Source organism: Corella eumyota, chromosome 5, assembly GCF_963082875.1.
Source record: "Corella eumyota chromosome 5, kaCorEumy4.1, whole genome shotgun sequence".
Lineage (NCBI taxonomy): Eukaryota > Metazoa > Chordata > Ascidiacea > Phlebobranchia > Corellidae > Corella > Corella eumyota.
This window is the reverse complement of record NC_137494.1, coordinates 3,878,142-3,894,550: the sequence shown is the minus strand read 5'-3', so window position 1 is coordinate 3,894,550 and position 16,409 is coordinate 3,878,142. Positions and strand designations below refer to the sequence as shown.

Here is a 16,409-nt window from a genome sequence, read left to right as displayed (position 1 = left end):
TTTATTCTTACTAATCCAAATTTTGGTTTAAAATATTTTTTGTTTTGGTACTTTAAAACTTTTGAAATTTTAATATGTTGTTTATAAAAATATTGTTTTTTGATCCTTCTATTCTCAAAATTTAAATGTTACTAATTACTAAGTGTATGTTTATTAAAATTTAAAGATTGTTATCAGGTTTGTAAACTTTAGTCAGTTATATATTATGATATTAAAAACTTAAAAATGAATTAAAAATTTAATTTTTATCACTTTTTACTAATCAATAGATGTTTGTTCATTAAAATTTAAAGAGTTTTATCAGGTTTTTAAACTTTAGCCAGTTATATATTATGATATTAAAAACTTAAAAGCGGATTTAAAAATTAATTGCTTTTTGTTTATTATATTTTAATAGTTGTTTATTTATTCAAAATTGAAGATTGATGTTAGGCGTTCAGAATTGGTTCTTATGTTTATTAGTAATTAAAAAACATATTTAAAAATATTTTTTGTTTAAAAAAAAAAAAAAATATATATATCGAACCAACCGAATGCAACTTACATATTTGCTTACATAAACGAAAATAAAAACAATTCAAAAAAAATAATTTGTTTTAAAATACGTTAAAGATATATATTTTTGGCATAAAAAACAATAAATTCTTTTGTTCATATACAGTATTGCAATATTCTTTCTTCAAAATTTCTGAAATACAATGGTAGAAGTTATTTACCCTGTTTAAAATTTCAAAACCTGTTCAAACAAAAATTTACCCCAATTCTTAATTATTAAGATTTTTCTCGAATTTTTTTATTAAGTATTTAAATTATATAAATTCAGCTCCATTAAAACAATTTATTTTGATATTCAAGAATTGACAATATTTAAAAAAAAAATATGTTATATAGGAATAACTTTAATGAATATTAATATTTTTCGGTAATATTTAAAAAATAGAGTCCTAACACATTTTTGATTGGTACGGTAAAACGATTTTAAGATTAAAAAATTTATTTTTTAGTTTATTTATTCTGATGACGTCATTTAGTATCAGAATGAGTTAAAACAAAAATTCACTCTTTTTATTTTTCAATATTTTTGCAAATTTCTTTATCTAGTGTTTAAGTTAATCAATTGCGTTTCCATTTGAACAATTTCTTTTAATATTTAAGATTTAGCAACATTTATGTTATATTTCCATAACTTTTATAAATATTAATATTTTTTGGTAATATTTAAAAAAAGGTTCCTTACGTCAATAAAGTTGTTATAGCAAAACGATTTTACAATTAAAAAAAAAATATTTATTTTTTTGTTTAGGTTTTTATATGCTGATGACGTTCGCTACCATTCAAACAATTTTTTTTTGATATTCAAGAATTCGCAACATTTAGGTTATATAGGAATAACTTTTATGAATATTAATATTTTTCTGTAATATTTAAAAAATATGGTCCTAACATATTTTTTTTTCAAAAAAATTTTTTTTTTCAAATTTTTAGTTCGGTTTATTTATGCTGATGACGTCACAGGGTTATTTAGTATCAGAATAGGTTAAAACAAAGTTTTGCTCTAACTTTTTTATTTTTAAATATATTTGCAAACTCTTTTATCTAGTGTTTAAGTTAATTAATTGCGTTCCCATTAAAACAATTTATTTTAATATTTGAGATTTAGGAATATTTATGTTAAATGGGCATAACTTTTTTGAATATTAATATTTTCGGTAATATTTAAAAAATGGCCTCCTAACATCTTTGCGGTTGGTATAGTAAAACGTTTTAAAATTAAAAAAATAATTGTTTTTGAAATTTTTTTGTACGAGTGTATATTTGCCTCCAATGTTAATGGTTTATTTGGGGTCAGTATTGACCAAAACACAAATTCAAACTGGTCTAATTTTTTGTTTTCTAGTATTTTTACGAAATGTAATATAGCCATAACGTTTATAGAAATTAGAATATTTTAGTGATTTTTTTTAAATAAGGTACTTAACGTCACTGCAATCGTTATAGTAAATCAAAGTTTTTGTACATGATTTTATATGTACACGATGCACAGATTTAATTGGTGTCATAAGGATATTATGTTGTAAAATGTTATATATATTTTAATTATTTTACCTTTATTTTTCGATCTTGTTTGCAGAAGACAAGAAATCAGTGAAATTTAAAATAAGGGTTTTAAATTCGCTTGTCAGATTTTCTAGCTTTAGTTTTCGTTGATTGACACAAAACTAAAAGTTAGAGAAATTTGTATTTGTGTAAATCGGTAATGTAAAGTTTATAACACAATTAAAATTACATAACTTTGCAGTTTTGAATAAACATAGTCATAGAGCATTAGGTTGCCAATTGTAATAGCTACTTACTTTAACAAAAACTATTTTTCCCTGATCTTGCTGAGTTTTTAAAGTAAATTCGTCAGCTAAATCTTGTTCCATTTTGATTAAATATAAATGGTGACGTCGCCACTGAGATAGATCTACAAACTTGCTTGTTATATTTCGATGAAGGTGTTGTCTTATGTCGATACCTAATAAATCAGTTTTTAATATTTAAATAACCAGTATGAGTATATCTATAAACACAAAACTTAATAGGTTTTTGATAACAGTTTTAACATGCATATGCTCCTATTACTAAGTTAAACATAGAAAAAATTAACTTTGAATTTACATACTGTAATAAAAACTAATGTATAAAACCAACCTCCAAGATTTAACGTAATTTCATTACATTCTTTTTTAAAAACAAAATTTTTTAGTTCAATTTCATCATTAAGTCCAATGAGTTTTGCAATTTTAATTCCAATTGCTTCAAGTTCTGCTTTAAAACGCTTCAACTGTTCTATGGCTTCATGATTTATCTCGTCAAGTTCATTTTTCATGCGTATTTGTGGCAAAATTAAATCTACAAATGCAATTTTAATATAAATTATCAGCTGTTTAAGTTAAATATAGATTTAATTATATTTAAACTTTTATTTTTATATTTTTGACCCATTTTTATTCCAAACTTTTTTATTATAACTTACGTTGTAATTTTTGTTTGCAGTTTTTCGTTTCAAGTATTATATTTTTCTGTTGTCGATTAAGATCCATTAATTTTTCGACAAAACTTTCATACCGAGAGGAATATTTATAAAACTGATTTAGAATTCTGTCATATTCCAGGTCCAAAGCTATTTTAGCTTGAAGTAAAATTTCATTCTCAGTCTAAAGAAAACACCAAATTTATTTTAAGTATAATATGAGGTTTAGATAGAACTTATATATAATTTTCTAATATTTAGTTTCTAATATGTTAATCTTAAGGCTAGTTAAAAACCGTTTTAGTTTCAATGCTCTTGTTGATAACATCAATTTTTCTGATAAAATTTTTTGTCATGATGCCTAATTTTTTCTGTTTTTTAGTAATCTTAAGTCTTAGTTCAGCCTCCTGAATATCTAGTTCCGCAATTTTTTTCATTAATTCATCATATTCATTTTTGTAATCATCTTTGAGTTGTCTTCATTTAAAATTTAATTTAATTCTACATTTAGATAATTTGTACATGTTTGTATTTTTTAAATCTATTCTAAACACAAAAAAATATTAATTTGTTTCTTACAGTGATTTTTTAATGTCGTTTTCAGATTTCTCAAAGTATTCTTTCGTTACTTTGTTCCAATGCTTTAAAACAGTTACAGAATCCTCCCAGTGGCTTAAATGTTTCTTTCTACATTACATAAATAAGAAAAAAACAATTCAAAAAGTTTATAACATTATTAACTGTACCATTCTTTAAAAAAAAGGTTTAAAAACATGTGTTAACTAATATTACTAAATTTGGTAAGAAAACAAATTTTTAATAACAATTATTGCTATTTTATTTAAAATTAATAAATATTAACAAAAAACACTAAGTGTATTAAAATTTACCAAGTATAGTGAATTAAACGGCAGCGTGGTGTAGTGGTAAGAACACTTGCTACATCACACGTGAGGTCGTGGGTTTAATCCCCACTGATCTCATCCTGTACTCAAGGGCGCTATAAACGGTATGAACTTCTGCCAAGCCAGCACTTAATCAGCAGCATAATTATCGGGCAGTTATAATCTATAATAACCCAAACTGCTACAGGCAACTCGAGACTGGGTCAGGGTAACTGATGTTACTCTATGTTTAAGTCGCGCAAATCGACTTTCCCACATCGAGGATAAAGATATATACAAAAAAAATATGTAGTTTTATCAACTAATAATCTACATTTAAATAAGTAAAAAAAGAGCAAAATGTATAGGCCTACATATAAGATAGGCCTACCTTAGTTTTCTTTCCTTTTCGACAGTCTTGTTTAATTTGTTTAATTGAAGGGAGAACATTCGTTCCATTTGATCTCTAGTTTCTCCAACTGTAATCAAACTCTTCTTGTATTTCATTCTTGCCGCTCGGGCTGTGGCTTCATCTGCTACCACCATATTCATCTATAAAAAAAAATTACCAATTTTTATTACTTTAAAATTTTGTTTTTGCAATTTTTTTTTTTAATAATTAAAATATTTTTGGTAATTTTTTGTTTGGTTCTAACAAAGGTATAGCATGTGACAAATTAGTTTTTGAAACACAAATATATACTAAAAATTACAAAAGATGAACAAAGTTGTTACAGAAAATCAAGTTAATTCCTACCATGCTTGTTATTTCCATTAGTTCATTTCTCCTTTTTCTTTTTTTCTCTTCTTTCTTGTCTTGATCAAGGCTTACCTCTGTCAGCCTTTCAGTCACCATCAATTTTTTAATTTCAAGTGTTTTTCCGAACTTATAGGTTTCCATGCATTCTTCTCTTGTCTTGGCATCATTATCTTCTAACTCTTTAATATGTTGCTATAACAAAAATTCTAATTAAGAAAAAGTCTGATATAAATTCAAGTCTTACCAATATCACTGTCTTAAAAAATAGTCTTGCTTAAAAAAAGTTTTTATTTTAAAGAAACAGTGCAGATTTTATTTTATTTTTTTTGTATATATCTTCATCCTTGATGTGGAAAAGTCACTTAAACATAGAGTAAGATCAGTTACTCCGACCAAGTCTCCAGTTGCCTGTAACAGTTTGAGATATTATAAATTATAATTGCACGATAATTATACTCCTGATTGAGTTCTGGCTCATCAGGAGTTTATACTGTTTACAGCACCTTACTCAAGAGCGCTACAGCATGAGATCAGTGGGAATTCAACCAACGACCTCATATGTGGTGTAGCAAGTGTTCTTTCTACTACATCACGCTGTCAGACAGATCAAACTCGTTTATAAACCTAACTGCTATAAAATTTTGTTTAAAACTTGGTATTTAATTTAACCCAACCTCATAGTCATCTCGAAACCAACTCAATTGAAGTTGTTTGTTTTTTATTTCAGTTTCAATTTCTCCTTTTTCATTTAATTTCAATCTTACTTGTTGTTTAAATCCCTCAGTCTGAAAATGAGAATAAAATTTAGGTACAATAGCTTAAAAATACAAAGTATTTTTTTGCGTAATGATATGGTTTAAAGACACTTAATATATTTAAAAAATAATTGTACAATAGCACAACTTAGTAAAAACTTTAAAAAATAAAAAACTTCAATAAAAAATTTAAAAAATAAAACTTTTTAAAAAATTTTAATCTTATTATAAACACTAAATACATAAAAAAAAACTTACCTTTTTCTCTAACTGGGCCAGTTTTTCTTCTTCTGCCTTTTTTTCCATGTTAGCTTTTAAATTTCTTGTCTGTGACCATCTTGTCTCCTCCTGTAGATCATCCATCTCAACTTTAGCCTCATTAGTTTTTACATCTTGTTTTAAAATCTTTGTAATAAAAAGAATAGTTGGAAGAGGTTAATATCTAGTGTAACACTAGAGTGACAATTATAAAACAATAAGTATAATTAATCAACATCAAAATTTAAAAGTGCTTTATATATATTAATGGAAATTGCCAAAATATGATTTAAAAAAGATTTATAAATTACCTGTACAAGAATAATAATCCAAACTTAAATTGTTTTTTAATCCCTTCGTTTAAAATACATTACTATGAACAAAAAAATTATCAAGAAATAAAATAAAGAAATTAATTACTTCTGCCTTCCAGATATCAGCAGCTGATTTAATTTTATTTGCTTGCACGCAGCAATATTTCCAATAATTCTCAATGTCTAATTCAATTTCCTCACATTCGCCAAACAAAGCAACTGCTCTCTGATGTGATTCAACAGTTTTACATCTGATTGTAATATAAAGTTAAAACACATGTTTTAATTGAAGTTCAATAAAAAACATATATGAAATCATTATCAAACTGAATATATTTTTTGTATATATCTTTATCCTCGATGTGGGAGGGACAATGCGCATACTAAACATAGAGTAACAACTGTTACCCCGACCCAGTCTCGAGTTGCCTGTGGCAGTTTGGAAATGTTATAGATTATAATTGCCTGATAATTATGCTGCTGATTAAGTGCTGGTTCAGCAGGAGTTTATACCGTTTTTATTGCCTTACTCAAAGGTGCTACAGCATAAGAGAAGTGGGGATTGAACTAACAACCCATGTGGTGTAGCAAGTGATCTTACCACTACACCACGCTGCCGTTGTTTGTATACAGTATTATATAATGTAAAACATTAGTTTTGGTAAGATAACATTTTATTTATATAAAATGCGTGGTAAAACATTTTTTTATTATTTTTAAAATATATTACAAATACAAGAAAATTTTTTTAACCTTGTCTCGTTAACTTTAATTTGGAGCTCAACCTTTTTTTGCATGGTTGTGTCCATCATGGCTGATAATTGAGGCCACATTAGCTTTGCTTCTTCTGCCTTTACTTCAAGCGATTTATTCTCATAGTTTAATTGCCTAGCTTTCTACAAAAAATTTTTATATGCCGTAAGAGTTAAACTCTATACTTTATGAGATCTACTTCAGTGTATTAATAATATAAAATATTGAAACATAACAACAAACAAATATAAAAACCTGAATTGCTTGATCCATTTCAGTTTGTATGTCTTCAGTAATTTGTTTGACTTCTTGAATTGATTCGTCATTCTGTTCTTTAGCTGCGCTTACAGCTGCAATCTTTTTTTTTAAACAATCTTATTTCTAAATCAAACAATTTCCTAAGACCTAGATTAATATAGTTTTCAATAATATAGTATTAAAACTAATATTAATAATTGCTTGTTGGTCAAACTACGCGCTGTTTATAAAAATTAGTAAAATAGGGTATTTTTTATCACGTGACTCAACACAACAAAAACAATATAATATCATACTGCATTAAAATATCATAAACGTTTTACAATTTAATTTTAAATCAATACTTATAATAATATTAATACTTCTATAAAATAGTTTGACTAAATGCGTATTCTAATACTTATTTATAATCTTTTATTACTAATTGCTAACTCAGTGAAATATTTTTACAATATTGTAACGTAAATTTGCCTGATATTCTTTTGTATGAAAGCCGTAGTTATATTTAAAGTAGTTTTTTGCGCGAAGTTTAACGAACAATCGTCCACAAACTCGTAACACGAAAACTAACGTACAATACTTTTGAAACAGTTAACTAACAAATCACGTGATAAAGAAAAGGTGTCAGTACGTGACTTATGGTGTAAACACGTGACTAGGACCTGATAACACTTAGCGTAAACTACAAGATGGCGGATTTGTTACAATATTGTTACCCATTCTTTACTTCTTTCTTTTTCTAACTCATTATGTTTACGTTGCAGACTACCAGCTTTTATTGTATTTTCCTCCCATTCCGATCTTAGCTGAGTTCTTTCTTTGAATAAACTCTCAACGCATTCAATTAAACTTTCTATATGACCTTGGATTTCTGGGGCTAATTATTACAGATTATTTTCACAAAATTCAGATACTGATTTTAATTTTTTAAAAAGCAACCTCTTTATACATACTAAAAATGCAAAAAAAAACACTTATCGAATGGACTTTTATTATAAACACTTACTATTTTTTAGCTCAATATTTTTCGCAGCGTGATCTTGTAAAATTGCAACGCTATTTCTCCAATCGTTTTGACACTGCATTTTATTTTATATATACCGATTTTAAGGCAGTCTCGTGAAATATTTTTTCATAGTATTTTACATGTTGTTTACATAAAGTTTATTGTGACAACATAACAAGTTTTTGTACTACGTATACTTTCTGTTTTTCATTGATAAAAAGTATGTAAATATTTTAACTAAAAACAATTTAAACCAGAAAAATTAAATATACAACATTATTAAAAGCTTTTAATTTTTAAATCTTACTATGTTCATTTTTTATAAAGTAAAACTCAACTTCAAGTTTTTAATTATAAAACTTTTCTGGGGATAAACTTTTATTTTAAATATACTTTGAACCGTGACGTATTGTCCATGGTAATCAATGTAAACAACAATAAAATGAAAAATTAAATTTTCTAGAATGGCTTAATTAAAGACTTACAGTAAAGGTAAATCAATTTATTTTTTTAACAAATTTGATATTAAAACTAGAAATAAAAAAGTAAAAGTCAAACATTTTATGTTTTTACATGCATTTATTTACTTATCATATATTTTAAACTTTTATTTCTTTTTAAAAATTATATTTTCTGTAATATGTTTTTAATATACTAAATAGTTAAATTGTTTTAGGTAACATATGGATAAAATAAACCTTTAACCTTTGATTTAAATTTATTTTTAGAATGAATAAATCCCAGAAATTAGATAGTTTAGTTTCCAAGGAAGAGGTTTTTACTGTTGATCATTTACATGATATTAGAACAGCGGTTGTTTGTGTTTTAAATGCAATTGGTGGAATAATAAGCAGTAGACATGAAGGAACTGATTCTTATTTTGCCATGACAAAGAATTTAAATATTTTGGTTTGTTTGTTATATTTTAATTTAACATACATTTTTCTTTTATCATATTTACCTGATAGTTTTAATGTTTTTGTTTTCGGCATTGGTTTAATAAAATTTTATATTTTAACAATTTAGGATGAGGAATTATTTAAAGGAATACATGATAGATATTTATGGTGGACATCAAGCATAACAAACAAACAACAAAGAACAAAAAAATTGGTTGAATACAAAAACTTACACAGCCATGGATCACATTTAAATCGACCTCGTTTAAGAGCCATGACTGCTAATGGAATAGCTTTAAAGTATTTGTTTAAATGTTTTAAAAAATTTTTAAAATGATTTTGTTATTTTTCTTCAACCTAGTATTTTGTAAAGTTAATATGTATTTAAACTATAAAATTTACACATTTTTCATCAAATTTTGCAGTTTAAATATTATTATTTAAATAAATTAAAAGGAGCTATATTATAAATGTAGTTCAAATTCTAGGTACAGCAGAATAGAAGCAGACAGATTTCTTCAGAGTTTAATCATTGCATTTGATTCATGCAAAGCCACTCTTCTTCAATCTCTTAAAAGAAGATCAAACAATGAAGTGAAAATAGCTGAACAGTTACGGAATTTAAAAAGTAAACCACAATGTTTATTACAGTAATCACGGTATATATACTATACAGGATCGAATGGATCGAATGGATCGAATAAATAGAATGTACCCAAACGTATATCAAATGGTTTTCGAATAAACCAAATGGATCGAATGGACCAAACGGATCGAATGGACCGAATGGATTACATGCATTATGCTTATTCTGAATGGGTGAGGGTCGGGGTTAGGGTTTGATTTATGCAATATTTTTGTTCCATTCTATCCATTTGATCCATTCGATAACAATTTGATATACATTCGATCCATTCGATCAATTCGATCTATTCGATCCATTCGATCCTGTATAGTTTATAGGTACCCCAGTAATCATAGAGATTGTATTTTAAAATACCAGTGAACAATTTTATGAAAAAAACTTACTATACAATTATCTGCCAATACTTTGTTGTATTACAATAACTTGATGATATGTTGTACCCTCTTATTAGTTGAATTTGAAAATAACAAAAGAGAATTAAAACTTGCTACAACAAAGTTAGATGAACGAAAAAGGGAAAAAGAAAACTGGTGTTCCCGCATCAATAATCTTGACGAACAATTAAAGATTGCTTTGGAGAAAATTGAATAGTAATTCACATTTTTTATAATTTATAATTCACAGAGAATTAAAGTATTACAAAGCATTTCTTGTGTTTTTAGTTTGCAGGCAAACTCATCATTTATTGATTGGCAAAACAAATACACAGATCTCGAAGAAAAACACCAACTTCAACTCGAAAATCTAACTAATAAGTTAGCACTTGAGCGTGAAAAATATAAAGAAAAATGTCTGACCATGAAAAACAAAATTAAAGTAATTTAAACCAAACATTATTGATATAACTTTGTAAAGTCAAAAAAAAATAATATGATTTCTACTTAACTTCCTTTAACAAATTAATTTATTACATTGTAGAAGTTAGAATATGAAGTGACAAGAGTTAAAGTAAAGAGTGAAATAATTCCAACCTATGACCATTCATTCGAGAAACTGAACCATGCAAATCGGCAAATTTACTTAAAAGATCAGGTAGACAACACTAAAACAATTACAAAAATACATAACAAATTCATAAAAACCTAAACCTTTTATATTGTTAAAGGAAATTTTTCGGTTAAAACATGATTTAGAAAATCAGCAACAAGCAATTATTGGTTGCATGAACGGACTACAACAGGACTTTAGGTAATAAAATTCTTTTTAACAAATAAATTTAAATAACTATATTCTACTTTACATAAAGTTACTGTTATAGATAATTTACATTGTAGTTGCAAAAGAGCAAAAATTACTTGGTAATTATACTAACTTTTTTTATTAATTTAATAAGAGGTTTCTGTGTTAAGGGGTCTAGTTTGTGCTTGGGAATCTGAAAAACCTGGAAGAAAATTTAGCCCAGATCCGGAAAAAGTTAAATATCAGGTGTTATATAATAAACATTTACTAGAATATTCAAATAATACAACTCTAATTAAAATCTTTAAAAAAAATCAGATTTAATTAAGTTGTAATGAATAAATTTTTTTTGTGCAGGCCATGTTGCGTTACATACACGAGTTAGCACAAAAGGGAAATTTATCAGAAAATAAATCAAGTTTACCTCCACATTACAAAAGCTCAACCAAAGATCTAAATACACCAACAGGTTATGAAAAAAGGTATAAACTTATATTCAATCAAAAGAATAATTATTATATTTCACTTTTTTATTAAATTTATTATTTTAAGATCTAGTCCAAAAAATGACAACAAAGAAACTAAAACACAAAATGAAGGGGGAATGGGAGATTTTTTGTTACCAACTGATGTAAAAATAAGATCCAACAGCGTTAGTGCTGTTAGACCAAGTAGGATTATAAAAATAATAAGAACTAGAATTTTTTTTATATTATTGGTTTACATGTTTAATACTTAATAAGTGTCATTTTTTGTACCACAATGTTTTAGAAATTGTAAAAGAAAACACCAAAAGACCTATTAGTGCCAAGAACTCATTTCTACAAACAAACCATTCAACATATCATTCAACCAAACCAGGTAGAAATATTTCAATAAAACAATTTTAATCATATGCTCATTTTATTTTGTAATATATTTGAATATTTTACAAAGTTATCCTTTTTAGTAGTGACAAAAAAACTTCCCCACCCACAACTTGTTAGTAAAGTTACAGGAAGAGCAAACATTATGCTGATCAAACAACATTTTCCTTACTTAAATATGAACCAGGTAATTAAATCTACATCAGTAAATATTTATTCAATATTTGGCCTTTACAAATGCAATGAAATGTAAGGTTGCTTTTTATTATATACTTTATATGGGACATTTTCCTATTGATTTTTAATTCTACACTTTATATCTTACATTTAATTATTAACAGGTCACTCAACAATGGGAAAACTTTTGTAAATACAACAAAAACAATGATTTCAGTTTAGATTTACCAGAGGTATATAATTATATAAATTAAGATATCTTTACCAAGCTTGATATTCATACCATCATATGTTATAGTCATTAAAGAAATATTTATTATAGCTTTACGAGGTACTTCAAGATGTATGTGGATTGAAAATAAGTATAAGCGAAATGAAGGAACTGATGAAAGAGGTAGATAGGGATCAATCGAATAACATTGACTTTTACGAATATTTGAAAATTGTTGAAATAGTCATCAAGAGACAAGGTAAATTTATAAAAAAAATTAAATATTACACTACATAAAAATATGATAATTTACCATACCTTTTCTAAGCATACAATGTCTTTAAATAAACAATTTATGTTTTTATGTAAAATAACTGTGTTTTTTTTCTGTGTAACTGTATGACAACTATTTTATATATTTAAGGATACTTGACTGATTCATCTACAGATTGCTGCATTCAATAATAAAACTTTTCTTTTTTCAAAAGTTACACCTTATATAGCATTTTCTTGTATTTTAAATGTAAAAAAGGCTTTTGGGCTTCCTAAAATTAGTTTTTAAGTTCGCACTGTCTTCTTTTACACCTTTACTGTTTAAAAACTCGTTCAGAACTAGTGACCAATAGCTTTTTAGTTTGTAGTGGACATAGGCAATACTAGTAAAATGCAATGCCGTCAATACCAATTTTTTATGCATCCTTTAATTGTTCTTCCTCAGTTAAAATAATTTAATTTGCAGTTTTCTTAAGTGTATGCAATTTTATGTTTTTGAACAAAAGCAGTAAATGTCAACTTTTTTAGGTTTTTTTATTTTAAAATTTTAAATTAGTTTAATTTAAAAAAAATTGAAATTGCAAAATGTTAGTTTATTTTTCTAATTTAACATGGTTTTTATGTTTAACTTTCTTATTTAATTTTTGTATTGTCATACATTTAACCACGCCATATTTAATCATAGTCATGCAATAACCTTTTTTTGCAACTTATATTTGCACAAATGCTATTTATACCATCAGTCACAATAAAACAACATAAAAATATGTGCGCATACTAACTTAATCTTTAATATTTTAGAACCCTTTTGGAAATTCAAGGGTTAAAAAATTTAGATCTAGTTTAAAACTATTAGGAAAACACATTATGCTTTATATTTTTAGTAAGACCAAAACAAATAAAAAATTTAACTTTATTTAAAGTAAATATTTCTACTATAAATAAAATATTTAATAACATGTATTTAAAACAATATTAGGGCATAGTTTGCTGAAGAATTCTACAACAGCCTTGAAGAATTCTACAACAGCTAAAAATAATTTTTGAATAAAAGCACCTTACTAATTTAACATTGTTTTAAAAACAATTATTATAAAGCAATAGTACAAAACTGCTTCTAAGGTGCAATTCAAAAACACCTTCTACATCTAAAACATTAAAAAGAAGGAAATTTAATGAAGATTATCTTGCATAAAGTGAGTGTAATAAAAAACAAACAAAAAAATAATCAAAAATAAAAAAAATACCCTGAGTAATATTTAACTAAGAAAAATATGACTTATATTTTTACTAAAAAAATTATTTTATCTAGCATAACCAGTTTTATGAAATGCTATCCCATTTATTTTTTATAATAGATGAAACATTATCTAAAGATATTTTTGGCAACGGAATTGTATTTTTGGTAGCAGATAACTGCTTAAACACATTTGAAATTGAAGTTATAAGATTGGGATTCTTGCTTTGTTCGTACTGATCGGTTACTGATTTTTGACAGAAGAGATAAAATAATTCGTAAGCTTTGGAATGGACTTCTTGTAAATTTAAAGAGCCCCGAATATTACATGCAATATGAAATACATCTGATGCTTCAGTGCAGGCTAAAAACTGTTGCCGTTTAAGCATTATTACAGCGACGCACACAAATATTTCATAAGTGTATTTGGGGATTTTAGCGACGTGGTTCGGGGTTCGAATCTTACCCTGGTCTTTTTTCACCTAAAAATGTAAGGGTAAAATTTTAAGAGAAAAATTAGTTTTAAAACATTAATGTTTTTCAAAATTTTAAAATAATAGTAAACCTCCAATCTATGTTGTTCTTCCTGTACTGAGATTGCTAATGGAGAATCGAGCTCCAAAAATTGAGATTGTGCAATTTCAAAGTATTTAATCGACTCATTGTAGTCAAATTCTCGTTTAAATGAAACGAGTAACCATCTATGAACAAAAACTAGATCTTCTACATCACAATCAGCCAGGTGGCTATAAAAATAAAATGGTTTTTAGATTATTGTTTTTATTTAAATTCTATATATTTCAAATAGTATTAGGTTAACAAATCAAAACCATTAAAAATTTTAATTAAAAAAAAGAATATATATTTTTTTTTTCAACTTTTTTGTTTTTATTTTCTTAAACATTGTGTGGCCGTCTATTGCTTTTAATACCAATTTATTTTGTTTTGTTTACATATTAATGTAATTAGGCAAACCTAATTTTGTTGGCAATTAAAACAATAAGGCTGACAGTACATGCAGTTAATTATTAATTACGTATTAATAGGGTACATTAGCAATATAAATAGTATTTAAGTAATTGAAGCAAATACACATTTATAAAAATAACTTTAAATAATGAAAACTGAAATAAAATTAAAAAAAGAATAAAAACATGCACAAATTTACTGGAATTAAAATATCAGAAATTTACAAAATTAAAGGATTTTACCTGTATAAGTTTGGTTCTAAATCTTTTAAAAGATTTTGAACGAGGGTTACTTTTTCCACCATTCCATCCTCTTCAAAATCCCTCGCACAACCCTCCATATAATGTGAGAAACACCAGTAAGCATCAACCTCATTGTCCAATACCACCAAAAATCTTGTTAAAATGTCGTTCATACCCTAAACATATTAATAATAGAAAATAAATTGTTTAAAGGTATATAAAACAGATGATATTTTTATATTTAAATGCTCAATATCTAAATAAATACCTGTACATAGCCGACATTTGGGTGAAAAAATCCAAAAGTAACAAGAATATTTTTCATTTTTTCTGAGCATTCTTCATCCATGTTTTCGAAGTAAGGATGATCGCGATCCGTCCTGGGTATGTCTTTTTTTATCACTCGATACCAAGAGTCAACGGTACTTAACTCAATGTTTTGCTTACCAGCATAAACTTTGGCAGTGTTCATGTGATGTTTATGTGAAAAAAAAGAATCATCAGAAATACATGTACTATGTCTCGGTAAGTCCAATTCATCACTTAAATAATAATCCACGTTAGAATCATTTGATATAACAAGATTGTCATCATATGGATCTTTGCTTGGTTCATTTAAATACATGAAACATCGTGAACGTAGCGCATGATATTTATAATGATTTTCAATGTCTAGTTCTTTTCGCTCTAATGCAGTTGACAGCATTGGATAAAGACCAAATAAAAATGTCCATATTTTGCGTCTAACATTTTCCTCCGCACCACCATAAAATAAGGATTTTTGTAGATTGGATTCCTGTACTAGCCTACCTTCCAAATCAAAATACTTATTCAGTTCATCTGAAGTTATTGCAGAAAATATAAGATTTTTTGGTTTTTCCTCTTCCTGGCTATTCTCAACAAATTCATAACTGGCACTTGGTCTTCTGTTTTCTTCTTCAGCTTCTGAAGTTGAATTATTTGAATCAATTAACACAAAATCATCAACAGAACCTTGTTTTGAAATTCGGTAGTTGTCCATAACAATTATTTTATACGTGTTCAGTAATTTTCTAAAAAGTAACATGTGTTAAACAACACAAAATAAAAATCGTAAAAAAATAAAGGTTGCAATCGTCAATTATCAAAAAAAACTTTTTTAACGTTCAGATTTTTTTTTGACTTTTTAACGTTTAGATTTTTTTCTAAGCAGTTAAGCTATCTGATAAAATTTAACAATACACAGACAGTCCGTTCGTATAGCCACCTTTCCGTCTGGACTAAATAATCCTTTTGTTTACAAAACACCAAAAAAACAACAACGTTAATTGACTGCCCACATTTTGTATAACAGCTGACGCTTTTGTAACCAATTGCAGTCGCTTATGTTTACGTTTTCTCACGAGTTGCCACGTGACTATGATGTCATCAGTATCTGTCATGCCCCTGTGGTCACATGACAAATTACACGTGATCGTCTACCTTTGTTTATTTTATATATGTCGTAATTAGGATTTTATACCATTTTCTATTTCCAAAAATAGCTGCCATTTACACCACTTGTTACAAAGAAGTCCTTTATATTTAAATGCATTATATATTATAAAGTTTAAACAAGCATGTACAATGTTTTATAACAACTTTTTATAAAACAAAAAGTGTTTGATATTAAGAGGAACTATACTGAAAATTGATAACAAAATATTATTAAAAAAAAACGTTTGGCA

The 16,409-nt window shown here is 26.4% G+C and overlaps 4 protein-coding genes across 4 annotated transcripts; 1 reads left to right on the top strand and 3 right to left on the bottom strand.

Annotated features, from left to right (window-relative positions):
- Positions 1-2,108: 2,108 nt before the first annotated feature.
- Positions 2,109-3,086, bottom strand: LOC145752689 (uncharacterized). The gene is made up of 4 exons (XM_082569009.1): positions 3,020-3,086; positions 2,695-2,895; positions 2,355-2,518; positions 2,109-2,219 (listed from the first exon to the last, which is right to left on the bottom strand). The coding sequence occupies exons 1-4, from the start codon at positions 3,084-3,086 to the stop codon at positions 2,109-2,111; spliced, it is 543 nt and encodes a 180-aa protein (XP_082425135.1).
- LOC145753247 (uncharacterized) lies at positions 3,086-4,784 on the bottom strand. The gene is made up of 4 exons (XM_082569647.1): positions 4,658-4,784; positions 4,292-4,452; positions 3,596-3,703; positions 3,086-3,200 (listed from the first exon to the last, which is right to left on the bottom strand). The coding sequence occupies exons 1-4, from the start codon at positions 4,754-4,756 to the stop codon at positions 3,167-3,169; spliced, it is 402 nt and encodes a 133-aa protein (XP_082425773.1). The 5' UTR covers positions 4,757-4,784; the 3' UTR covers positions 3,086-3,166.
- A 3,687-nt stretch (positions 4,785-8,471) lies between these two features.
- LOC145752076 (uncharacterized) lies at positions 8,472-13,024 on the top strand. The gene is made up of 16 exons (XM_082568281.1): positions 8,472-8,496; positions 8,733-8,913; positions 9,031-9,203; positions 9,392-9,531; positions 10,001-10,139; positions 10,212-10,365; positions 10,468-10,581; positions 10,655-10,737; positions 10,899-10,974; positions 11,086-11,210; positions 11,281-11,399; positions 11,500-11,589; positions 11,678-11,781; positions 11,936-12,004; positions 12,094-12,241; positions 12,407-13,024. The coding sequence occupies exons 2-16, from the start codon at positions 8,734-8,736 to the stop codon at positions 12,445-12,447; spliced, it is 1,755 nt and encodes a 584-aa protein (XP_082424407.1). The 5' UTR covers positions 8,472-8,496; position 8,733; the 3' UTR covers positions 12,448-13,024.
- Positions 12,787-15,987, bottom strand: LOC145752077 (uncharacterized). The gene is made up of 4 exons (XM_082568282.1): positions 14,972-15,987; positions 14,704-14,879; positions 14,058-14,238; positions 12,787-13,974 (listed from the first exon to the last, which is right to left on the bottom strand). The coding sequence occupies exons 1-4, from the start codon at positions 15,767-15,769 to the stop codon at positions 13,579-13,581; spliced, it is 1,551 nt and encodes a 516-aa protein (XP_082424408.1). The 5' UTR covers positions 15,770-15,987; the 3' UTR covers positions 12,787-13,578.
- Between the last annotated feature and the right edge of the window lie 422 nt (positions 15,988-16,409).